Source organism: Balaenoptera ricei, chromosome 11 (assembly GCF_028023285.1).
Source record: "Balaenoptera ricei isolate mBalRic1 chromosome 11, mBalRic1.hap2, whole genome shotgun sequence".
Lineage (NCBI taxonomy): Eukaryota > Metazoa > Chordata > Mammalia > Artiodactyla > Balaenopteridae > Balaenoptera > Balaenoptera ricei.
In genome coordinates this window covers 32,479,559-32,506,366 of record NC_082649.1, presented here as the reverse complement: position 1 = coordinate 32,506,366, position 26,808 = coordinate 32,479,559, and the positions used below count along the sequence as shown (strand labels likewise).

At 39.5% G+C, this 26,808-nt stretch overlaps 1 protein-coding gene across 4 annotated transcripts in view; it reads right to left on the bottom strand.

Moving 5' to 3' along the window:
• The window catches only part of XPO5 (exportin 5), a 54,546-nt gene that overhangs the window by 26,572 nt on the left and 1,166 nt on the right, over positions 1-26,808 (bottom strand). For 3 of the 4 annotated variants that reach the window (XR_009505715.1, XR_009505714.1, XM_059938615.1), the window contains exons 2-20: positions 26,161-26,282; positions 25,183-25,255; positions 23,963-24,100; positions 23,617-23,799; positions 20,665-20,691; positions 19,932-20,117; positions 19,214-19,290; positions 16,291-16,390; positions 15,329-15,412; positions 14,586-14,711; positions 13,588-13,678; positions 11,487-11,615; positions 9,816-9,934; positions 7,922-8,077; positions 6,651-6,692; positions 6,361-6,450; positions 5,408-5,607; positions 4,497-4,596; positions 3,459-3,640 (exon numbers count right to left, since the gene is read on the bottom strand). Coding sequence is in view for 2 of the 4 variants with exons in the window: in XM_059938615.1 (XP_059794598.1) it covers positions 3,459-3,640; positions 4,497-4,596; positions 5,408-5,607; positions 6,361-6,450; positions 6,651-6,692; positions 7,922-8,077; positions 9,816-9,934; positions 11,487-11,615; positions 13,588-13,678; positions 14,586-14,711; positions 15,329-15,412; positions 16,291-16,390; positions 19,214-19,290; positions 19,932-20,117; positions 20,665-20,691; positions 23,617-23,799; positions 23,963-24,100; positions 25,183-25,255; positions 26,161-26,282 (2,225 nt within the window). In the remaining 2 variants the exon portion in view is untranslated. The remainder of the gene's footprint in view (positions 1-3,458; positions 3,641-4,496; positions 4,597-5,407; positions 5,608-6,360; positions 6,451-6,650; positions 6,693-7,921; positions 8,078-9,815; positions 9,935-11,486; positions 11,616-13,587; positions 13,679-14,585; positions 14,712-15,328; positions 15,413-16,290; positions 16,391-19,213; positions 19,291-19,931; positions 20,118-20,664; positions 20,692-23,616; positions 23,800-23,962; positions 24,101-25,182; positions 25,256-26,160; positions 26,283-26,808) is intronic. The other variant, XM_059938616.1, reaches the window with a different exon arrangement.

Sequence of the window (26,808 nt, the reverse complement as noted above, 5' to 3'; positions counted from 1 at the left end):
ACATCAGACACTGAAAGACAAATACAGTATGATCTTACTTGTATGATGAATCAAAAAAACCAAACTCATAGAAACAGAACAGTTTGATGGTTGCCCGAGGAGGGAGATGGGGGTGGGGGAAATGGGCGAAGGTGGTCAAAGGTACAGACTTCAGTTAAAAAGGTAAGTAAGTTCTGGAGATGTGATATATACAGCACACTGACTATAGTCAATACTGTATTGTGCATTTGAAAGTTGCTAAGAGAGATCTTAAAAGTTCTCATCACAAGAAAAAAAATGTGTAACTATGTGAGCTGATGGGTGTTAACTAAACCTACTGTGGTAATCATTTCACAATATATACATATATCAAACCAAAAAAAAAAAGTATAATCACTATGCTAAACAAGACTTCCCACATACAAAGATTTCAATAAAACATATAGAAGATATCTGGAAACAATGTAACAAACTTTAAGTTAACAGAAAAGTTGTTATTCTAAACAGATAATGAATGATGATAATGAACCTTCTGAGAACCAGAGAGTTCTGCTCCCCACATCTATCTTCCACCCAACCCACTAAGAACACACTGTGCAATAGAAATAAAAAGTAAGCCACATAAGCCATTTAAAATTTTCTAACCAGCCAAACTTAAAAGGTGAAAAGAAGCAGGTTAAATTAATTATATTTTTATTTAACCCAACACATCAAAAAATCATTTCAAATGATTTTCAAAAAAATTAATGAGATATTTTTACATTTTTTGTACTAAGTTTTCAAAATATAGTGTGTGTTTTACACCTACAGTTTATCTCAATTCAGACTAGCCACATTTCAAGTGCTCAGTAGCCAGCCACATGTGGCTAGTGGCTACCATACTAGACAGTGCAGCTCTAACACCTTCGATTATCAGACTATTTGTGTGACAAGGAGTTAAAACAGGAGTTTTATAACAAGGAGTTAATACACAAACTGGTAGGAATGTAAACTAGTACACCACTTTAGAAAACTATTTGATTCTATCTATGAAAACTGAAAATATGCATACCTATAAACAGGAATTCTACTCCTACATGTAGGATTCTGCTCCTACCCAACAGAAATTATGTATACACCAAAAGACATTTATAAGAATGTTAACAGCAGCACTTGTAGTGATAAAAAAATGCTGGAAACTACCAAAAGTCCATCAACACTAAATGGATAAATGAGTTACAGCATATTCACACAATGGAATACCATCCCACCAATGAGAATGAACAAGCCACAACTACAAGCAATAACACAGATGAGCTCACAAACATAATATTACACAAGAGAAGCCAAGGCACAAAAGAGTGCATGCTTCTGATTCCATTTATTAAAGCTCAAAAAACCAGGCAAAATGTTAAAAGTTAGAATAGTGGTTACCCTTGAGGGGCACGTAGGACTGAAAAGAGGTGCTGGGTAAGGTTGTTTCTTGATCTGGGTGCTGATTACATGGAGGTGTTCACTTTGTCAACATTCATCTACCCGCACTCACAATTTGTGTCCTTTTCTTATGTATATTTGTACCCTTAACATTATACTTCAAGATAAAACTTACTACGGAAACAAGACAAAACTCTAACAGCTCCAGCTGCACACTACTCAGGGAATCTAACTACTCCATAACTACAGTCAACGTTTTTCAAAATACCTTTTGATTGACTTTGGGATTTCCCAAAAGTGTTGTACTCTTAGAAAAATATCAAGATGACAATCTCTTGTCTCCTCACCTAACCAGGGATGAACCGTGTTTCCAGGTCTAGGTTCCCAGCACAGGGACTCTGGCCACAGGCTTAAAAAGTCAATGAGCCTGTTGCTATCTGACTTCATCACTTTCACATTTCTCTAAACTACAGAAGATCCTTTTGGTCTTAAAAACATCAATATGGAGACAAACTTTTCCTTAACTATTTTACTACCCTCTCAACTTGTAACCCATACTTCTTTTTGAAATCTTTTTCCTCCTTTTGAAATCAGAGCAAAGTATTGTCTATTTCCATATACACATCCACAATGACAACTTGTTCAGACACTCCAGCCCTCCAATTTGGTCAACATTAACTTAAAACCTTGGATTCTTAAGCATATGGTCCAGGGTGTCTGTTGTCAGCAGAGCATCCCTGAGACATGAGTAATCTGTTTTACTCATGTTGAGTAAATTTGGTTTACTCAGTTGAGACTACGCTCTAACACCCTGGATAAGAGGCCAAAAAGCAGTGGAACAGAGCTCTAACCTGAACTCAGAAACACTAGGAGATGTAAAAAGCAATCAAATTTTGCTTTGGCCAGTAAAAACTGATTCTCTCCAAAGGCTCTCTTTCACTGTAGAGAGCATCTATCCCTGAATCATGAAACATATACTGAGTAACCAACAAGCCTAGACTTGGCCTACTTCCACTTGATTATATTAGCTCGTGTGATTTATAACAGTGGTTCTGAACCTTTAATGTGCACGCAAACAACCTGGGGATCTTGTTAAAATGCAGATTCTGATTTAGTATGTCCGGGGTGAAGCCCTAATACTGCATTTTAAACAAGCTCTCAGGTGACTGCTGATGCTGCTGGTCTGAGGACTCAGCTTTCAGAAGTAAAAACCTAGGACTCTGATGTGGAGCATGTATCATGCCTTCCCTTTGGCATGTTCAACCACTGGATGTTTGGTCCATTTGAGAACACAGTCACTACTGATGAATTCAGATTAGCTCGTTTGAATACCTGACCCAGAGAAGCACCACTACAGAAAGCAACTGCCCTGCTCCCAATGAACAACTCCTTTAGTGGCAAAACTTTAGACCAAATGAAACTTAAAGTAAAAAGTAGAAATGAAGTATAAAGAAGTAAAAGAACACAGAGGAGGCTCAAAATGAGAAAAGCCATTTTGAGATTAGCCCCCATGTGTTCACTTGGAATGCAAGACTTATAAAAGTGAGAGCCAGGGCTTCCCTGGTGGCACAGTAGTTAAGAATCCGCCTGCCAATGCAGGGGACACTGGCTCGGGTTCGAGCCCTGGTCCGGGAAGATCCCACATACCGTGGAGCAACTAAGCCGGTGTGCCACAACTATTGAGCCCGTGCTCTAGAGCCTGCGAGCCACAACTACTGAAGCCCGTGCACCTAGAGCCCATGCTCTGCAACAAGAAGCCACCGCAATGAGAAGCCCGCGCACCGCAACGAAGAGTAGCCCCCAGTCGCCACAACTAGAGAAAGCTCGCGCACAGCAACGAAGACCCAACGCAGCCAAAAATAAATAAAATTAAATTAAAACAACAACAACAAAAAAAGTGAGAGTCAATGTTACTTTTAAAAAGGAGAGTCCCTCTAGAACGGAACAAGACCTAATCTCTTATTTACCACCATATGATCTGAAGAAGTATAAACAAATTAAGCTTTTGAGATTTTTAAGGCAAAAAGTTTTAAATACAACAGAGAAAAACCATTATTCTGACTCACCTTATAAGGGCAAGCAAATTGTCAAGAAGTTTCAGAATCTGTTCTGTGCAGGGGTTACGGAAGATTGGATTTCCAGGGGGTGTATAACCCACCACAAATCCCCCAGCTTTGGCCTCTTCTAGGTCAGTGGGCCAGCAAGTTCGTTTCACAACACCCAGAATGCTATACACACAAAAGCTCATCTACAGAAAAACATAAAAATGAAAGGTAAACATAAAAGGGGAAGAAAAGACAAAAGTGCTATTAGATATTTGCAAGATTATGGCAAAGGTGACATAGAAGCCAGACAAAAGGAAAAGACGCCCACCCCGGCCCCCATCCCTGTCCCTTCCTTTAAGGTCAAGTCCAAAAGGGATCCTTTCAATGCCATCTTCAGGACCAGTGGTAGGCTCTAAAAGCTTTCCTTTCATGAGGATATCCTTCCAGAGGCTTGCAGGACCCCAATTAGAAGGGGGCTTGGACATACTTCAAAACAGTATTTACGCTGCCAACACTTCATCTTGTTTTTGAGTTGGCCTTGCATCCTCCAGTTTAGGCCTTCATAGATTTTGCCCTAATCCTCACTCATAGTATTTTCTACCAATTGACTACTTGCCAGGTTAATTAATAAGACTTTTGCCGTAATGGAGCCAGGAACAATGCTTATTTGAATAGCAAAGAACTGGAAAATCTCAGGTTTGCAAGTTAGGCCACCATTTAGGACTTAACTTGCCAGAGAGCAAAGGCAGGGAGAACCCACCCTGCTGACCAAGTTCTGACCTACTTCCTCATTACACCTTCAGTCCTCCAAGCTATTTACAGATCCTTAAAGCCAAAATAATGACTTCATAGAAAAGACCACCTGCTCTGCTGTGAGAACTAACTCAAGAACTTAAGACTAAAGAAGAAAAGAAGGGAGACACTAACGCAAGTGGAGATTCCCAGATTTCTTGCTCGTATACGAAAAAACGCAAGTCTACAAGAACCTGGACAAATGACAACACCCTACTCCTACCTGTGGCCTACGCACCTTCCCTATCCCAGGAGAGGCTTACTCACTCGTGCACGGTTTAAGCCACAGGGATCCTCCAGGCCTGGGTCACAGCTTGTCCGATCTGCACCCACATAGGCAATAAAAGCATCAACATCTGACAGCACTCTAAAGGTTGGTGGGGGAAAGACAAGTTACAGCACGACTTTAAGCAAGGACAGTTTCTTCCTCAAGAGCTAATAAGCTGTGATTATTTCACCCCCAAAGAGCAGTTGTTACAGTGAGAGGAATCTAATCAAATTGTCAGCTGTCATATGAAGATTTATTAACTCCTCTTCCCACTTCTAAATGTTATCAGTGACACTTTAAGAATCAAAAAAGGTACAAGCTTGAGAAGGCTATGTGGGCACAGAGGGGTGTCTGTACAGCTCCTACTTTGTATGGCCCTACTGGCTGTTCTCACTTCTTTGTATGTGCTGAAGCTGCAACTAGACACCACAGCAGACCTCACTCTGTGGCCTTCCGACCCACACTATCCATCTTAGTCATTTCGTCTCTGTTCCTACACCTCTGCAGAGCAAGGTGATGTTTTCGCCATTTCACTTACAAGACTGCTTTTAGAGCAGTGGTGCCAACCTCTTTGGCACCACAGGGACTGGTTTCATGGAAGACAATTGTTCCACGGACCCGGGGTCGGGGGTGTATGGGGGATGGTTCAGGCAGTAACGTGAGCGATGGGGAGCGGTGATGAAGTGCTCCTCTGCCGCTCACCTCCTGTTGTGCAGCCCAGTTCCTAACAGGCAGCGGACCAGTACCGGTCTGTGGCCCGGGGGTTGGGGACCCCTGTTTTAGAGGCCTTCAGCTATCACTGATAGTACCACTATACCTTGATATCCTTACACCCCGACCCCGGACATAGTCTTAGAAGAGAATGGGTACTCAAGTGCGGTCAAGGTCAAGGGCAAAGGATCTCCCCCACCTGTGCATGTCTTCAGAAAGCCAGATGCTGGCCACGGGTGCCATCAGCTCCTCTAGAAACACCTTCTGACGCTCGTAGTTCTTGAACTGGTTGCTAATGAGAACCAGGGCTTCCATGAGGGCACACTTCTCCATCTGTGTCAGGAGCAGCTCACTGGAGAGGAGCTGCTTCACATGGTTATACAGCATGTCAAAACTGGGCTGCATTTCACAAAGAAAAAAACCCGGAGGTGGTGAAGGTCTGAGTTTCAAGGAGTGGTGGGTCACTCAAGGAAGGTAAAAAGAGGATGAAGACACTTCCAGGACAGTCAGGCCAATAAGACTGTCACTTAATAATTTAATTATAACACTCTTCTTTTGGCTGAACAGGCACGCAATTTAGGTTTGAGTATTTGGGTAACTGCACTTTCTGACTCTACAACTGTGAAAACCATCTGTCTTTTATATCTATATCAACTTTTACAGTATCTTCATGGACAAAGATCAGTTTGTTTTATATACATATATATATATTTTATATATAGAGAGAGAGAAGGACGGGGGGGGAGAGAGACAGATAGACACACACAAATAACTGCTGTGTATTCAGAGAAGAAATTTTTGGTTAATTTGTTATCTGGAGTAGTGCTAAACTTCTTACAGAAACCCTCCAAAAAACGTTGGGGTTTGCACCTGGCTTCTCTCAAGACTAGGCACATCACTTGGCAGTGGTGGTTAAGAACATCACACATAGTACGGTAAAGAGGTGTACACTGACAGGGAAAACTTGGTCATCCATGTGGAAGAGAACAATTCATTCTGAGGCAATATATTTGCATTTCTAAACTTCACTGAGTAGCTCTGGAGTTGGGGAAGACCAACCTTATGTGAGGTATAATTAGCGGTGGATTTATAGAGGAATGTACCCAAACTCGGCATGTCTCAGTGGTTACTTGAACAGAGTCCAGGGCTTACCAGCACGAGCTGGGGGTAGTCACGACACATCTTGATGATGGAGGAACAAGCATGTCTCCTCACATTCCTCACCGCCCGGGTCCTGGGAGCCTGGGAAGAGATATTCAATAAACTTAAAGCTACTTTTAATATAATTAACAGATGCTTCAGAGAATCATGTAAATATCATATGACTATCTCCTGCCTTTATTAACCCCTTTTCCTTATTAGAAAAATCTACACTAAGTGTTGGGTATTCACATTTTTGTTCTTAAGAAGTTAGAATTGGTAGGCTGAATTAATGATCTTACCTTACTTTCCTCAACAGTTTCAAAAGTGACAGATGAAAATAGCTAAGGGGAAGAAAAAAGGTCACTCATAAGTACCAAATGCATAAAGTATTTTTAAATAATAGTTACAAAGTTTCTAACAAAATCCCCAAAGTGCAAACAATATGGTAACAAAAGGGTTTTCAACTGGCATTACAAAGTTTCAGATGTTCATTTTCTCAGATAACTCTGCAAGAGGCTTGAGATTCACAATTTTACCAGCAAACACTTTACAAAGATAAAGGCCACAGAATCCCAGAACAATCCAGGCTATCATCCAAGAACTCAGCCATGGTCACATCTCTCCACTTTTTGTTAAAAGTTGAGTGGTCTACTCTCCCTGATTCCATTTCATAACTCCCCACTTACTCCTTAACCCAATGCAATGTGACTGCTGACCTAGCCACTATGATGGAATAACACGCTAACAGAGGTCTAGAGGAACCCTATGGACACTCTCCAATTCTTAAAGAAATTCTGTGGCAACAAATGAGTCCACATTTTTGAAGTTCTCCTGGACTTTGTAACACAACATTTTCTCCATCTCTCTGGCCATCCCTTTTTTTGTTCTTTGAGGGCTTCTCCCTCAATGATGGTGACTGTCAGGGTTCTCTGCTTGAGCTACATGTCCAACTCTACATAAAACTCCTTTTTGCTAGGGCTTCACCTCTACTATTGGCATTTCTATGATGGCGATGCCTTAATTTTCTCTCATAATTTTCTGAATCTAGACCTTTAACCTCAAACAGCCAGTTTAGCATGAGATGTCTCCACTGAGATATTATATGTATACTTTAAACCTAGTCCTGCAAAACAGAACTCACCCCTTCTCTGCCTTACTCCTTCCCTCCTCCTGGTCCAATATTCTCACTCAGGTGGTGCTTCACCTCTCACTAGTCACCTCAACTGGCCCCCAAAACCTTTCCTCTTACAAATCACCTCCCAACCCAACAGCACACATTGATACCTCCTCCTTCAGGTACTCTTTTCCATCTCAGTGTACATGTCTACTAACTGCAATGCCACGTAGGTACCACATCTGTCTATGTGCCTTTCTCCCCGAACAGAGAGGTGGTAAAGGACAAGGCTTTCCTACTAGCATGGTGCCTGCTCCACATTAAGTACTGAGTAAATATTTGATAAATAAATAAACAACTGTTTATTAGCTTGTCTCATATACTTACAAAAACAGTTACAAAAAATAATTAGCTTAGAAATGCCAAAATGAAGTTTACAAAGGAGAGGGAGTTTACCTTAGAGAAGACCTGGGGCAGGAACTCTGGTCTGTAGGTGACAAATGGAAAGAGCGCTGAGACATTAGTGAGGACACAGGACAGGATGAGGGGATCCTTGGTGTCAAAGTTCAGGACCATCTGCAATAGCTCTACTCCATCATTAATAGGAATTTCCTGTGATACAGACATGAAAAGGAGGTTGACATAACTGAAAACCACTTTTGCTAAATTTCCTTCACACTCTATGTAAATATGGTTGTCACATATGGTTTTATATACTGCTTCTTAACCCTTAAACTTCTAAGCATTACCCCATGTTATTAAAATTTTTCACAAATGATGCTGCCATTATTAGGGATGTAGCATTACCTACTACTAGAAATTGAACAAACTCAGAATGCCATCATTTCAAAGTGAAGTGAATATAAAAGCAGATGAAGTTAATGATCCTAAGATCTAATTTGTTAATATGCCATTTATGAATCTGTAGATTGCTTTGGGTAGTAGAGTCATTTTCACAATGTTGATTCTTCCAATCCAAGAACATGGTATATCTCTCCATCTATTTGAATCATCTTTGATTTCTTTCATCAGTGTCTTATAATTTTCTGCATACAGGTTTTTTGTCTCCTTAGGTAGGTTTATTCCTAGATATTTTATTCTTTTTGTTGCAATGGTAAACGGGAGTGTTTTCTTAATTTCACTTTCAGATTTTTCATCATTAGTGTATAGGAATGCAAGAGATTTCTGTGCATTAATCTTGTATCCTGCTACTTTACCAAATTCATTGATTAGCTCTAGTAGTTTTCTGGTAGCATCTTTAGGATTCTCTATGTATAGTATCATGTCATCTGCAAACAGTGACAGCTTGACTTCTTCTTTTCCGATTTGGATTCCTTTTATTTCTTTTTCTTCTCTGATTGCTGTGGCTAACACTTCCAAAACTATGTTGAATAATAGTGGTGAGAGTGGGCAACCTTGTCTTGTTCCTGATCTTAGTGGAAATGGTTTCAGTTTTTCACCATTGAGGACAATGTTGGCTGTGGGTTTGTCATATATGGCCTTTATTATGTTGAGGAAAGTTCCCTCTATGCCTACTTTCTGCAGGGCTTTTATCATAAATGGGTGTTGAAATTTATGAGAAAAAGCACTGTATTTCACTTATCTTCAAGGGACTTAGATTCTTTCTACAACTAACCTAGAATGAGTTAAGACGAATTACCCCAAAATAAGTGATTCAATTATTTTTAATCTAATTAACATAGTTAATATAGTATATGCTGTTATCCGGTTTAATCAGATTATTCAAGAAAGAGGGACACAGATCAGCCATCACGAATATTCTGGTCAATTTGCCAAAATTGGCAGATATCTCTTAGATTTTCCAATTCAAGGCTTCCATCACTGTCCTCCCTATAATAGTTACCCTACCTGTGGTTCACTGTACTATCAGGCTCATCTTATTATCCCCTAAAACGAACACTAAACACCACGGGGCTTAAAGTCAGAGAGACCTGATTTGGGTCCCAGCTCTATTTATTAGCTATTTGACCTTGAGCATGTTATTTACCCTCTCTGAATCTCAGTTTCCTCTTCTGTAAGATGCACACTCACATATTTTCCTGTCCCACTGCTAGTTTTAAGAAGATCAAAATTGGGGACTTCGCTGGTGGCGCAGTGGTTAAGACTCTGTGCTCCCAATGCAGGGGGCCCGGGTTCGATCCCTGTTCAGGGAACTAGATCCCAGATGCATGCTGCAACCAAGAGTTCGCATGCCACAACTAAGAAACCGGCGAGCCGCAACTAAGGAGCCCGCCTGCTGCAACTAAGACCTGGCGCAACCAAATAAAGAAATAATAATTAAAAAAAGAGCAAAATTATTATGCAATCAGCACAAGAAACAATTACTTACTTCTTTATCTAATGTTCGAAACATCTGGTTGATCACACTTTCCAAAAAAAAGGTCATGGCTTCCCACTGCACAAATGAAGGTGAGAAGATGGAGCAGAGGCTGCCTTCTCCAGTTCCAGCTGCAGGGGAACAGGGTTTTAAAACACACACACACACACACACACACACACTTATAAACACTGTAGGATCACAGAAGACACAGAGACCATGGGGCTGTAGAAACCACTAGGTAATTTCACAGTTGAAGGAACAAGGTAATCTAACCCTTCTCAGCCTGGGAAAAGAAAAGGAAGCAGAAAGGGATCCCTATCCTGCCTCTACCTCTAAAAACAAACTGTCTGAATTCACCTTTGTGAGCCTTGTCTGCAAAGCCAGTTTGAGTACTGAATGAGAATATACACGTAAGCATCAAAACCAGTGCCTGGCCTATTGAGAAATATTAATTGATTTCCCCTTCCCTCCCTTTTCATAATCTGTCCATGGGAATCTAAATAATTACGATATCTAAGACCATAAAGAATCTTTCCAACAAGGAATTGCTGTAAGATACAAAATGCTGCTTCACATCCAGTAGCCTCATGACAACTGCAAGGGCGCTGTGCAGAGAACTGTGCCACCCTCCAAGTTCACAAGTATCATCAAGTTCCCTGGTGGCCTAGTGGTTAGGATTTGGTGCTGTCACTGCCATGACCCAGGTTCGATCCTTGGTCAGGGAACTGAGATCCCGCAAGCCACATGGCGGGACCAAAATATGAAAAAAAAGAAAAGAAAAAACCCCACAAGTATCATCAAAGCATGTCACTTAAACAGCAAGGCCCCTGCAAAACGAATTACAAATTACTTTTCTTGCTTCCATACAGGGCTCACACTTACTAGCTTCATCTTGGTATAACATATTTGGGCCTCTGCAAACATTCAAGTTACTAGATACCAGGGACCTTTACAGTCAACTGTGAATACATAAAACTGAATGTTAAATCCCATGAATGTCAAGTAACTAGTGTACTTGGTAACTGACCATAGTGTGGAGTTTTTCCAAAGCAGTGACTTACACCCTTTCCTTACAATCCTCTCACCCACTGCCTGCATTACTAAGATGACAGACAAGATACAGAGCACAGAGAAGTTACCTAGCTTATGCTTTTGGGTAGAGGGGGGTTATTTTGATTTTACATAAAGTGGCATTTCCCAAAGGCTTTGAGGGGGCTGAGCGATACGGGAAACCCCTGCACTGCTTGTTGTGCCTGACTAACAAGTCATTTTTTCCGAGTTTAAGAGAAATGCCATGCAAGAACTTGCTTGAAAAGCTTTAAAAAGTTAGGTCTAGACATGTAATTTGTTAGATGCTGCCTGAGGTGAAGTAATAAATTCAACAACAAACAATTGTTGACTCTGTTAGAAAAGAAAAATGAAGGCAAAACTGATAGGGTCATGGTTTTACCCTAATTTAAACAGAGTTAAAATCTGGTATTATATCTGCTTTCTCTGCCTATATGTGCAAATGAAAAGGCTCACTCTCTAGGATGGAACTGGGCAGTGAGCAAAGCTGTTTTTGAACACTATTAGCATACTGTTTTGAAATGTGGCTCAGAGGTTTATTTCTATGTACAGTTTTGATACATAGAAATACTTCCCTAATGTTCAGTCAGAAAAAAACAAAAAAAGTCTTACAGTTCATGGATCCAGTATCAACAGAAGTTGAGAGCTGATACTTTAGCCACTCCCCAGCCATCTGGAAGCTAGTCTTGGGATCCAAGCGACATGCTAACCTCATTACTTCTCCTTGTTGGGCCCGAGAGGCTGCCAAGAGAAAGACATGAATCAATAACCGCATATAACAGATACTTAGTTAATGTTTATGCATTTATCCATCCCAGGAGGAAAACATTCAAGAGATTTTGTTTTGCAGACTTATGCTCTGAATCTAACAAATGTTCAGTAAAGCTTTGTTAACAAAACTAGAAATTTTCAAAACTGAATTCTAAGAAGCCACCATACCAGCTAGATCCTATAAGCAGCAAATCAAAAGTGGTCTCCCCTTTCTGTTGGAATTAAAAGGAGATCAGATTGGTACAGATGTAAAATGGTATGGCTGCTGAAGAAAATGGTCTGGCAGTTCCTCAAAACATTAAACATGGAATTACCATATGATCTAGTAATTCTCTTCCTAGGCATATGCCCAAGAAAAATAAAAACATATGTCCGGGCTTCCCTGGTGGTGCAGTGGTTGAGAATCTGCCTGCTAATGCAGGGGACACGGGTTCGAGCCCTGGTCTGGGAAGATCCCACATGCCGCGGAGCAACTAGGCCCGTGAGCCACAACTACTGAGCCTGCGCATCTGGAACCTGTGCTCCGCAACAAGAGAGGCCGCGATAGTGAGAGGCCCACGCACCGCGATGAAGAGTGGCCCCCGCTTGCCGCAACTAGAGACAGCCCTCATAGAAACAAAGACCCAACACAGCCAAGATAAATAAATAAATGAATAAAAAACAAAACAAAACAAAAAAACATATGTCCACTCAAAAACTTGTACCCAGGGGGATTTCCCTGGTGGCGCAGTGGTTAAGAATCCACCTGCCAATGCAGAGGACATGGGTTGGAGCCCTGGTCCGGGCAGATCCCACATACTGCAGAGCAGTTAAGCCCGTGCACCACAACTACTGAGCCTGCACTCTACAGCCCGTGAGCCACAACTACTGAAGCCTGCGCTCCACAACAAAAGAAGCCACTGCAATGAGAAGCCCGCACACCACAATGAAGAGTAGCCCCCGCTCGCCGCAACTAGAGAAAGCCCGTGCACAGCAACAAAGACCCAACCCAGCCAAAATAAATAATAAGTAAATAAATTTATTTAAAAAAAATAACAAAATAACTTGTACCCAAATGTTATAATAGCATTATTCTTAATAGTCAAGATGTGGAAACAACTCAAGTATTTATCAACTTATCAACGGATGAATAAAATGTGGTATATCCATACAATGAAGTATTATTGGCAATAAAAAGAAATGAAGTACTGATACATACTACAACATGGATGAATTTTTAGAACGCTACACTAAGAAAAAGAAGGCAGTTAGTTACCAAAGACAACACACCATATGATTCCATTTATATGAAATGTTCAGAATAGGTGAAAGATAGAAATAGAAAGCAGATTAGTGCTTTTCCAGGGCTGAGAGGGATAAGGGGATTGGGAGATGACTGCTAATGGTTACAGGGTTTCTTGGGGACATGAAAATATCCTAACATTGACTCTGGTTGTGGTTGTACAACTGTGAAAATACAAAAAAACCCCACTGTATTATATACATAAATGGATGAACTGTATGACAAATACATTACGTCAATAAAGTTGTTATTAAAAAAGGGAGGGGGGACCAAGTTACAGAAAACCCAGAAGAGAATTAGGAATCGTGGGTTTTTCCTCTCTTTTTCAGAAAAAAGACCCACAATGTAAGATGGTATTTAATTCTAATACATAAATAAAAAAAAAATGAAAGTGCCTTACCTAAAGTTACTATCTCTAAACATCAATGTCCAAAGGCAGTGTGTGCGTGTATATGTTTGTGGGGGTGTGTGTGTAAGATATAAAACAATGCGTGGAATAAGTACAATCCCAGCACTCTCTGCAATGTGCAAATGGAGATTAAACAGGCTGCTGTCCAGACTTGGGGCTCTTTAATACAGAACCTCAAGGGTCATGCACCATGACTCATAACACTAGATGCCATTCTGAGACTGGAAGAAATTCCAGGCCAAGTCACTCACAGTTGAAGAAAGCATTGAAGTCCTCGTCGCTATCAAAATCAAATCGAGAGTATTCACAGCTAGGACTGTCTGTTTTAGAAGGAAAGCCCATCTGGAAAGAGAAACATAATTGGGGTAGGGGGTGAGGGTTTTCATGAGATATATGATGATAAATAACTGCTTCTGGTCTACCCCTAAGTCTACAATTTGCTTCCAGCACGAATAATCCTGGGAGTGGTAGAAAGGGAACGTTTTTTATTTGATACCCTCTTCCAGGCTCCTCGGGGAAAATTAAATTCTGGAATTAGTTTAAGGTCTTTGAGTATAAAGATGTCCCAAAACAAAGTGCTGATACACCTTGCAATAAGTAAAAGGATTGCAACAATTTGTCTTCTTAAATGCTGAACCCTGGAAATAAGCATGTAACTTTTTATGTTTCATTCAAAAAGTACTGAAGACCATGAAGGCAGAGAACTAGAAGATGGTGTGCAACGTGCTAGGTGAATTCCTTGAGGAAATAAGGGGACCCTTGAATGGGTCCTATTCTCTGATTTTACAAATCAAGATGAAGCATCTGTCAGCTGCAAGAGCCTTGAACAGATCTCAGAGTGTTCATAAGCAACTCTCTGTTGAGGTAGTGAGCAATCTGCTTCCATTCTCCCCTTCTCATTCACCTTCCTGACCCTCACTTGGCCTTCAGAAAGTCAGACATTACTTCCTCTTGGAATCTCCCTGACTCCACCCTCCTTTCTATTTTTAACCTCTGAAAAGCAATGATCATATTGTATGGTCATGGTCACTGCTCTCATCCTATCACTTCTTTTTCCTAGCACTTAGCCCAATACTTGGCATATAAGTGCTCCAAAATATGAAAGAGTAGATATTTCTTCTTGAGGAATAAAAGACTAATATGCCCAAGGAAAGGATCTCAGTGACCAAGACAGGGCTGTCAATGATGCCATCTAAGTCTTATGATGTGTATTCACCGACATTCCACGTTTTAGATTCCCACTGCATACCTTGACCAAGTTAGTCATAGAAGCACGAAGATATTTTGGTATTATTGCTAATAGCAAAGGGTCACGGGATAGGATCTCATGCCGGAAGAGGGCTCCCCAAGTCATCTGAGTTGAAGAGCGCAAAAACTAAAGGGAAAAAAGAAAAAACTCAGTTTAAGGAGTTGGGTTTTATATACCAAGACTACTACTTAGCTCAGCAATTATCCACTATATTTTTCCATGGAAATAAATGTCTGTAATACTTTGAAACTGCCCATACTGTAGTACAGCAGTAATGACTGCTCACTATGGACCATATGTTAATAAGACAGACTGGGTCAGGTGCAATTCCCGGAGTATGAGCTGAATTCTACCACTTTCTGTTTTATGCAAGAAAGGACAGAGGAACCTCAGGATGATATTACAAGGAAAATCTTGGATTGGATAAAATTAATTTTATAATAATACAATTAATCAGACTTTTGTATTTAAAACGTCTTTAGTGGTAAATCACCTGGGACATACCTCATATCTGATTGAGCTTTATCAGAATGACACTACCTGAGGGGTAACTGCTGACCTAGACTGCAATGCTTAGCTCAGGAAGAAGACTCAGCAATTTTCTTAATGAAATACTACTACAGTTATTCTCTAGGATCTTAAGAGTCACATTTTATACTTCAGCTGCTAATTACTTCCGGCCATAGCGCTTGATTTTAATTTACTTAACTAAAATTTTGAGAAGTCACCTCCATAAAGTTTACCTGACTTGGATGAGTTGTGAAAGCCAGAAAAGATTCCAGGTATTTTCCAAAGTTTGCTGGTGTTTCTACATCAGAATCCACACCCTGTAGGACAAAAAGACCACTACATTAACGATGTTGATGGGGAGGTCAGGGTAGAGAGTAGAGTAACAAATACAGACAACTTATACCCTCAAAGATTTCAGGTTTGAAAGGACTTTATACTTCCTTGTGGCCTAAGGAAGGCATCATATCAAGGGCTAAAACACAGGAAAGCTGCTTTACCTCCTTAATCATCATCATTAAAACCTATTCTGTGGTCAAATAGTAAAACAAGAGTATTCATTTCAGAAATCCGTAATTTCTTCAGATCTAGTCTAGTCACATCTCTGTGACCTAACCTATTAAATAACCACTTGATGGAACACATCTTATGTCTGAAGTTCCATCCTCTCTAGCCATTCAAGCCACCACAAAAAGGCATAACATCAAGCGCAAAATGTCTGTACCAATATCCTATCTTTTAACACGTAAGACTGAGTATTAAATATTTCCCTAAAGACAGTTAATTCCAGGTCAATCAGACTAAAGTTTTCTTTTATGATCTAATAATACATTCTTTAGATTTGGGGAAAGGGTTCTTTATTCAAATCCATAATGTTTCATGACCTAATAGGACTTTAAAGGGTAATGCACTCGGCAGACTGAAGTTTTACAAGTACCAAAATGAACAGGAGCAGCAACATTGACTTTATGGAATAACAGATGTGAATGTTTACTATTGACATTAATAACTGACTTGTTAAAAAAACTATATCATTCAAACTCAATTAAAATAATTTAATCTATAGAATTATAAGAAATAATCTGTAGGGAAATGCCCCCCTCAGGCTTAAATCAATGGCATGTGTCACCCCTTACACAAATATAACTTTCTAAATCCTCTCCTCAAATGGCCCTGAAACTCTCCAGAAAGTGCTCACCAGCAATGCACACAGCTGATTGCCCAGAGCACACAACACCTGACAGAGTCTCTTCAGGAAGACATAGTGTTTTTCTACCAAGCCTCCTCCGTCAGCAGTCCTGAAGAGGAGAAAACAGTGTGATTAGCAGCACATCAAGAGCACCAAAGAGAGTCCCATGGAATGGAGCTGTATGTGGTCTGTGCTCCAACATTCAAATTTCAGTTGATTATTAAAGTTAAAAAAAAAAAATCAAAAAACAAAACTAACCCCAAAACCTCCAACCAAACACTGAAAGATCGATGAGGAATAGGGGTCAATGCCATCTCATCCTTCAACAGACACTCTAATTTTGGGTAATGTGGTCCTTGAGTACTTTGGGATAATATTGTAAACTCTGAGCATGACTCCACAAAGCAATACATGTACTTATATGCATAAAAACTGCACAAAAAGACATTGGCTGATACTGAGGAAGGACTTAGATCTCTAGGGAAGCATGCAGTAATTCCTTATACCACTGACAAAATCAAAAGGACTATAATCAAGAGAATGAAAAGACAAGTGACAGACTAGGAGAAAATATTTGCAAAAGACACATCTGATAAAAGACTTATCCAAAATATACAAGACCTCTTAAAACTCAATAAGAAAAAAATCTGATTAAAAAATGGGCCAAAGACCTTAATAGACACCTCACTAAAGAAGATATACAGATGGGAAATAAACATATGAAAAGAAGCTCCACATCAAATGTCATCAGGGAATTGCAAATTAAAACGAGATAGCACTATACACCTATTAGAATAGCCAAAATCCAGAACACTGACAACACCAAATGCTGGTGAGGATGTGGAGCAACAGGAACTCTCATACATTGTTGGTGGGAATGCAAAATGGTACAGCCCCTTTGGAAGACAGTTTGACAGTTTCTTACAAAACTAAACATACTCTTACCATATGATTTAGTAATCACACTCCTTGGTAATTACCCAAAGGAGCTGAACATACAAAAAGGATGTTTATAGCAGCTTTATTCATAATTGCAAAAATTTGGAAGCAACCAAGATGTCCTTCAGTAAGTGAATGGATAAATAAACTTTGGTACATCCAGACAACAGAATATTATTCAGTGGTAAAAAGGAATGTGCTAACCAAGCCATGAAAAGACGCGTAGGAACTATAAATGCATGATACTAAGTGAAAGGAAACAATCTGAAAAGGTTACATACTATATGATTACAACTATACAACATTCTGGAAAAGGCAAAACTATGGAGAAAGTAAAAAGATCGGTGGTTGCCAGGAGTTTGGGTGGGAGAGGAGGGATAAATAGGCAGAGCACAGAGGATTTTTAGGGCAGTGAAAAAAAACCTGTAAGATACTATTATGATGAATACATGTTATTACACGTTTGTTGAAACTCAGAGAACGTACCCATAAAATGTATAACACCAAGGTGAACCCTAAGGTAAACTATGGCCTTTGGATGATTATGATGTGTCAATGTAAGTTCAACAGCTCTAACAAATGTACCACTCTGATAGGGGATGGCTATAATGGGGGAGGCTATGCATGTGTCGGGGCAGGGAATATATGGGAAATCTCTGTACCTTCCCCTGAATTTTGCTGTGAACGTTAATCTGCTCTAAAAAAACAAAATCTTTTTTTAAAGACAGTATTAAAAACATAACTTGGTATCTCATTTCTCCAAGTCATTTAGTTCAGATCAGTAATCATTTATGTGCTATTTTAGAACGCAAATACCCCTTTAAATTAAAAAAAAAAAATTATTTGGTGGCAAGACCTGACCTCCAAGGATGTAGGACGATTCACACTAACAAGAATTAATAAGGACTGGTGTGGACAGCAGCCATATTAGCATGTTCTGGAGGCAGTACAGTACAACGTAAAAAGCATGGGCCTCAGGGTAAGAAAGACCTAGGCTCTAGTGATGTTGAAGGACAGCGTGGCATCATGGTTTCTAGTACAGGCTCTGAAGTCTGAGTTTGAATCATAGTTTTACTAACCAGTACCAGTAGCACAAATGGAGATGGGACACCTCAGTGTGAATGTCACAGTCTCTAGGGAACTAAGAAATGGGCCCTGGAAACAGTAACTACAGTGGCCACCCAAAAGACATGTTATTAGTTTAATTAACAGGACTCCTTAAAAACAGACCTGTAGTATCCATAGGAAAGAGCCATCATAAAAGCTATGTTAGAATGGACAGTAAGAAATTTTAAGTAATATATCTGTGTCTCACATCTTTTCATTTGTCCCTGGCACCAAAAGTGAAGAAAGAGTATTGAAGAAAAACGGGTGCTGTGACAGTTTCAACTACTGTAATACACAGTTCTACCTGACTCCCTGGTAAGAAAAACATAACAGAAAATGCTTTAACATTTTTCAGAGCGATTAGAAGAAAATAAGCAGAAGCCACTATTTCAGGACATAGAATGTTTTTACAGGATTTATACACATATTTCACACTGTCCACATTGTCCCTGCCGCTTCCTAGAGCCTCAGCACTTCAGGCATTGATTACTTTGACAAGGAGAGAGGGAGGAGTGTCTCAAGTTCTGCAATCAAGGAAGGCCCTGGGACAGACTCTGATCAGATCAGAGCATTCTCTGGCCTAGTCACCAAGGCTACTAGGAGGCTTAGGGATCATCAAAAGCAGACAAAGAGAACCAAGGAGATGAGCTGTCTGGGGAGAATGTGGAAAACTGTGACTGTGAGTGGATGCTGAGTCAACAGCCACAACTTATTTATAGCATAAGATCTTCAAAAAGGTGAAACAGTCCCTTTAAGAGTGCCTGATTTTCCTATTAAAAACACAGTCAACTGACTGCCAAGAGTCAAATAGGAACTTCAGATACATCCAAATGAGATACAAAAATGACAAAGAAATTAGAAAACACATAGAAAAGAAGATACTCACTGCGCAGCGGAGAGTATATAATGCATGGCAACATCTCCAAATAAGACCATCAAGGGCTTCCGGTCTTCCAACTTGCCCTAGACCCGATTTTAGGGAAACACAGGTAATACAAACTATGTTATTAAAAACCTCCAAGTACTAACAACTTCTATACCTATATAATCAAATATACTGTCTTCCTAATTTCTCACATAGCCCTGGGGCTAACTGAACACTGAAAAAAACTCAACTCTTTAAATCCAAATCTGGATAAGACTTATACTTTAAAATGTGTTGGGCAATAATGATGATATGAAAGCAAAATAAATTACATCTGAAAATAACATTCATATGGAGATAAGAGTCACAATCCCATTTGTTAGCCAAGACAGCTATAAAGCCAGTATAGTCACCTTCTACAATTCTTTGATGTAACACTATGTGAGTTTTAAACTTTAACATTACGCTTATATAGTTTCTTAAGCATGAAGTACCAAGATTCACAGCTCTTTCAAGAACCAAGTAGCCCTACAAATCTCTATATATCCTGACAATGGATTCCTAGGATATCGGCAAACTGTTGTCCAAAAGGTTGGGGGCAGGTAATTAAGTTGGTGTCAAGTAAAACAAAATAACAAACAAAACCCAAACCTTTAAATGTCTTTCACCACAACATGGAATTAAACACACATATGCATCACTCAGAGACTGTCAAAGTCAGTTTGAAGTGGTAACTTACTTTCCTGCTGACTGCAATGAGAAGACACTCAGCTGCTCCCAGCTGAAGTTCCTGTTCGTTCAGAAGCAGGCACAGCATCTCCAGGAGTTTACAGTTTTCAGCAGTAATGTGACTCATGGACACCCAGTCAATGTAGCCCGCTAGAGTATTCAGTGCTGCAATTCCTACTCGACAGTTTGCTTGGGCCTGCATGAAAAGAAGTAACTTTTAGCCATTAAGGCCTCACTAACAGACAAGAAAGCTGTGATTATACCCGAGCTCCTTCTACTTTCTAATTCTAAAAAGAAAAACAAACAAAAAAATGTACTCATACAACTGTTACTGATAGGCTACTCAAAGGTTTTCTTCTGATACACAATCACGTATCAAATGATGGCATTCTTGACGCCCATCAGTAAGACTATATTGGCGTGTGTGGCCATTTTACATCCTTCAAGAAATCTCAGATATTATCATTTTAACTCCCTTCCACCATAGCTCAGTGATCAAATAAACCAAGGCTGAGGGAATTCCCTGGTGGTCCAGTGATAGGACTTCTTGCTTTCACTGCTGAGAGTATGGGTCTGATCCCTGGTCGGGGAACTAAAGCTCCTACAAGCCGCACGGCACGGCCAAAAACAAAAGCAAAACAAAAAAAAAAACCAAGGCCAAGGTCACCCTCCACTAGGTATATGCATCCCTGTACCTGAAAGCCTCAAAGAAGCCTCCTTCCAACTCCACCAAGAGCTCTTACCTTTGACTCCTGAGAATTATCTGTCTTCTGAAAGAAAAGAAGTATAAGGATCTAAATGTTTTTAAAGAGCAAAAGGCTATGTAATAACTTTCCAGCCCCATAATCTAGGCCCTTGAACAATGATTTTCAAATACTCAACTTTTAATCTTGGAAAAGAAGACAACTTTACTAAGAACACAAAACTGACATTCTCCCAAAGGAGGACGGGTTATTTTAGTTTCAGCAATATGACAAAATTTACTAGAACATCAAGATCCACAAAGACAGTTTCAACACACACAGTTTACAAAGAAATACAACTAACAGATGAACAATGAAGCAGGCTCAACATTGCTAGTGATGAAAGAAATATAGTTTAAATCAAAGTATTAGCATTTTTTCTACATTAAAATAGAGACAAATTATAACTGGCAAAGGTATACTGAAATGATGTAATGTTAACGGAGAAAAGCAAGAAACAAAATTAAAATGAGTACCATTTATGACCGTGTATGTAGGGACATAACTGTAGGAAAACCACAAACACAAAAATATTAAATGCTAAATAGACCAAAATAATGTCTGTTCAGTAAATTATACAATTTATAATTTTACAAGCAGGAATAACAACTCCTGAAGTACTTGAAAACTTACCACCATTAGCATCATAAAGGATTTGTTTTACGATTCCTTTTCTCAACTTTCAAAAAGTAATTTTTCTAACAAAGAACAAGTATTAAGCCCTCACCATCAGTGGTCAAAGAGCGGTGTTAATGGGGCAGAGATGAGTAGAACCCTCTCACCAGCATCTACTGATGCTGCCCAAGAAGGAAAGGGATCCAGGCAACAACAGCCAAGTCCAGCCTTCACCATCTCCTCCAACAAATCCTGCATTCCCATTCGGATCCTATCCTCCTGCCCCCTGGGACCAGTACAGGAGCCAGGTGATGGGACAGGGAGAGTAAGCCTACTCATCCCATCCTTGTTTACCATTCAGCCTACTCCCTAGGTGGGAAGGTGAAGGGATGGAAGCAGAGAAGGAACTATGAGGAAACTGAGAAGTTTCAGGTACAAGAGATGTCCCTTGGTGCGCTCTGGTCCTGGTAGCCTGGTTTAACAGATGGAGATAATGGACACCAAGGCTAAAGAAAAACACCAGTGGATCTACTTCTAACTTGTGTCAGACCATCATCAATCGGCCCTGCTCTGGCATGTTGGCTAGATTTCTAGGGCATTGAAGCATTCATAATTTGTTCACGTCTCTTAGGGATTAAATCTCCTAGGGGAAAATGAAAAGAATACCTCTTTGGACTTCCCTGGTGGCACAGTGGTTAAGAATCTGCCTGCTAGTGCAGGGGACACGGGTTCGAGCCCTGGTCCAGGAAGATCCCACATGCCGCGGAGCGACTAAGCCCATGCGCCACAACTACTGAGCCTGCGCTCTAGAGCCCGCAAGCCACAACTACTGAGGTCCGCACGCCTAGAGCCCGTGCTTTGCAACAAGAGAAGCCACTGCAATGAGAAGCCCGTGCACCGCAACAAAGAGTAGCCCCCACTCGCCGCAACTAGAGAAAGCCCGTGCAGCAACGAAGACCCAACGTGGCCAAAAATAAATAAATAAATAAATAAACAAACCAAAAGAAAACAACCTCTTTCACACTCAATACACATAGGTTTTTAAATGCAAATACTTTGATATTTTCTTTTGTAAAATCTCAGGGAGATATTTTGGGGGAAAGAGTCCATTCTAGTAAAAAGAATGGGGCGTGAATTCCACTACAATCATTTATTAGGGGATCTTCAATAATTATTCTCTGAAATTCAGTTTCCTCATCCATAATATGGAGACAATACTTTCTGACTCTTAGGGTTGTTTTGAGGATTAAATAACATGTAAAGCAAGAAAAAGTATATGGCATATATTAGGTATTCATTGTGAGTTTCTCCCTACCCTGACACCAATAGTACCTTGTCATCATTTGTGTTAGTATCTAGTGCTTCCCTGAAAATAGACTTAAGGAAGATGTCAGAGGTAGAAAACCCCTGGCAACCCAAATTTTAATGATTTTTTTTGTGTGAAATAAGCATGTATGAGGATTCTAGATTAGGGTTCTGAAACCTCAAAACTATTGACATTTTGGGTCAGAAAATTATTTTGGAAGACTGTTCTGGGCATTATAGAATGTTTAGCATCGTGCCTGGCTTCTACCCATTAGAGGCCAGTAGCAACCCCTAGTTGTGACAACCTGGGGGGCAAAATCGCCCCTCCTTTTGAGAACCACGGTACTAGATTAACTTTCACACGGCCTTCTTCTAAAGGCTCTCTGCTAAAGATGACAATGATTGGAAAGACAGTATCTGGTTTGCCTTTTTCTGCAGAAGAAAAACCTCATCAGGAAGAAATACCAGGAATCATGTAATCAAGATTAATAAAACTTGGCACAGTTTCCACTGCAAAAGGGACCAAGACTAAATGGGACATCGAAATTTAACAGGGATACTATCCTGACCTATCAGGAATCTGGGTTTTCAAATATTAAGAATTAACCTTCAGGGAGTTCCTTGGTGGTCTAGTGGTTAGGATTCGGTGCTTTCACTGCCGTGACCCGGGTTCAATCCTTGGTCAGGGAACTGACATCCCACAAGCTGTGCGGCATGGCCAAAATTTTAAAAATAAATTAAACAAACAAAAAAGGAAATTAACCTTCATTTTCATACTATTTTCTTAGGAATTTTCTTACTATAAAAGGAATTATTTTTTTCTGGTAGGTATGGAAACTCATTGAATTGAGCTTCTTAGAAAATTAATTCCAGTTTTTCCTGTCATCTTTGTTTCTTTTTTGCTTATAAAATAGCCATTCCATTTACTAAACTGAACACCCTAGTTTCTTGCTAAAGGATTAACTTTAAAAAACAAACAAACCCACTCATGTTAGAAAAAAGAACTTCAGGGAGGTGGTATTTATCCCTTACCACTTGTTGGTACTTGTTCACATTTTCTTGAAGTGTGTTAAGTAGAAAAGTGAAGATTCTTTCCATGTTCTGGGTTAATGTTTGCTGGATATCCCTTCGTCTTTGAGGGGGTAGCGTCTGAAAGGTCACTACGTCCTCTGCCAGTCGCAAAAGGATGAACATCACTAATTCTGTCTGTGTTTCCTATACCAATAGAGAGAAGGTAGTTAAATGAAACCGAAATATGTTTTTCATTATAAATATGACCAAAGGCTCTTTTCTGCTGACAAGACAAACAAACCAACCAAAAAAACCCTGAAGAGCAAACAAAAACAAAAACCTGAATTGATACAGCTGTACTACATACCCCTTGTTTGGAAAGAGTGTCCAATTCTATTAGCATGTCAGGCCAGTGCTGTGGCCACTCCCGCTTGATCATTTCTACTACAATTCGAGACAGAACATCTTTAATATGGTTCTCCTCTTCCAAAATGTTCAGTGTTCCCTGAAAAAGTATAAGAGATATTAAGAGGTCTGCAAGACTGAATTCAAGGGAAAAAATTGGGCTGTAAAAGTGTACGAAACTCATGAGCAGGCCTACTTTTAAACTAAACAGAATAAACAAACCTGTTCTCCATATCTGAGTCACCTGTCCTGAATTCTCACTAATCATCCTTCCCACTTAATGCTTAACAGAGGGTTGCACTGGCTAATAAAATGGCTGTCTCATGGAGCAAGGAAGACATAACTGCTCTTCTCCTTTACAAACTGAAGAGACTCTCATATTGATTGTTTTCATTTTGTAAGAGGGCCAGGGTGGAAAAGTATGGAAGTAAGGAACACATTGAGAGGCTGATAAAGTGGGACAATAAGGAGCAACTAAATATTTTACCAGTAGTTCTAGTATTAGAAGATACAGAAAGACCATTACTGGGACTCTCTTCTGAAGTTTGATATCAAGACTAATGAATTATGACTTCTATCAAGTTTCCCCAGAATTAATAAAATACAAATCCTTAGCTAGCTAAGTTAATAATTTTGAAGGGAATTTTTTTTTTCCCTATTAACGACACTAGACTTTGGGGACGTAAAGGGGTGTGAATTCCCCTGCTCATGCCCTTTGTGAAACAGAACATAAAAGGCTATGGATTCTAAACATGTTCAAAGTCATATTCTAACACCTGAAACAAACTCATTCAGCATATTTTTTATTGCTAATATCATAAAGTAATTCACTTTAGAATAAAAGGAAACAAATAGCAAAGTGTAATCTAATTTAGAATTGATTAATCTAAGACTCTTACTCATTTGCTGAAAATGTTTAATCTCTCTGCCCTGTCTTCATAATTTTAAAAACAGAAGTCAACACATACGGGATTAATTAAATCCAGTAAGAGAAACGTGATGAACTGTGATTTCTAGTGATGGTGGTTCTTTTTATCTTGAAGGTAACATTTAATATTATATAAAGCATGCTGTTTGACCTATGCAGAAGCAGTGAATTTTCACACAAATGCTACATTGGAAAAGTCACACTTTGTCTAAACCACCTCGGAAACACAAGTCTTCCAACCAACCATTCCTTACATTTGCAATCAGCTCCATGACACTGTTCTTCAGATAGACCTTCTCCAATCGAGACATGCTGTTCCACCGAAACCTGGCCACCAAAATGCATAAAGTCAACAGAACCAAATTAGAAGTCTTCTCTTCAGAAGAGATTAGCTTTGATTCCTGTGTTAAAATTATGCTGGTGATTTCATTAAGAAACTATACTTTGGATTTTGGTATCCTTCAAAGAATGGACAGAAACAGTCTACATTTAACCAAAATGCTAACAGAAAAAAAAGAGTTTTATATAGGCAGCAGTCCATTAATTAGAATCAACACAGGATCTGTGCACAGATGAGCTTTTCCCCTTGATTTTATTGACAGACCAAAAGCAAATATATACCTGGGACAACTGCAACAGTGTAGCTGATTTTCAGAAAATAGAATTTGAAAATACTAACTTCCTTTCTGAACTGGCTTAGGGAATAGCACAATTCCAGAAAAACTGTGGCTAAATGTTAAAAGCTGATTCTTCTGATAGGCACTGGGAGTAGGAGACTCAAGTTAGGAAGGGTTTTCAGTTATTCTCATATAATCTTGCTTAGAATTTGCCATTCACACGCAAACTTAAAAAAGAAAAGAAGAAAAGAAAAGAAATTAAAGACATGTTGCCTAATCAGAGATTCACTTACCTATACACTGCATTATTCTAAAAAAACTCTGAGGTCTGCTGGCATATATTAGGAGCTCAATAAATGCTAGCTAAATGACTGTGAGCTAATACTTGCAGAATGCTTAGTATGTACCCTGCACTTTACACAGATGAAGAAACTTGAGAAAGGTTAAGTTCCGAATGAGAGCTCCCGTGAGGTTGTGATAACCTCTCAGGAATCATTCCTTTCTCCCTGGGGATTGCTCTTTTCTACTCACCTAAACATTACCTCTATGAGTTATACAAGAAATAAAGATTTGCTCTCTCACACACTTGAGTGGTAAGGTCCAAAATCTCCTTACTTGACAACGTGTTCCAGGATCTGAAGGCCAAAATGTCTGACAATTGCAATTTGTGTTTTCTCAGCCAACCGCAAGCCACAGGGGACACATATAGGGCACTTTTCTTTAAACTCCTCACAAAACTGAAAAGAAGAAAAGTTAGTGTTTCCCTTAGGAGCCAAGAAAGTGTAAAGACTAAAAAAAAAAACTTCATCTTCAACTCCAACCTGAGCTATATTTTTAAGCTGCAAAATCTAGATCAATATTATATGAATAAAGAACTGATAAACATTCCTTTCACTTTGATAGTTCCAGATTTCCCATGCAATGGCCAATTAGTGTTAGAAAAAATAAATTTGACATAAATGAGTAAAAAATTGTTAGAGATACACCCCTGAAGTATACAGGTAAAATGACAATTTCTAGGATTTGCTTTAAAAACCTTTGGTGGGGGGAGGGATAAAGCAAATGTGGTAAAATCTTTACAGCTGCTGAGTTTAGGTGATGGGTATACACAAGACCATTGCAGTATTCTACTTTTGTGTCTATCTTTAATATTTCATAGTAAAAGACAAACTAATAGAACCCAAATATTTCTGATTCCAAATCCTGTGGCATACATCTATATATTGTAAAGTTTCCTCCAAGTGATGCTCACGCTACTTTATG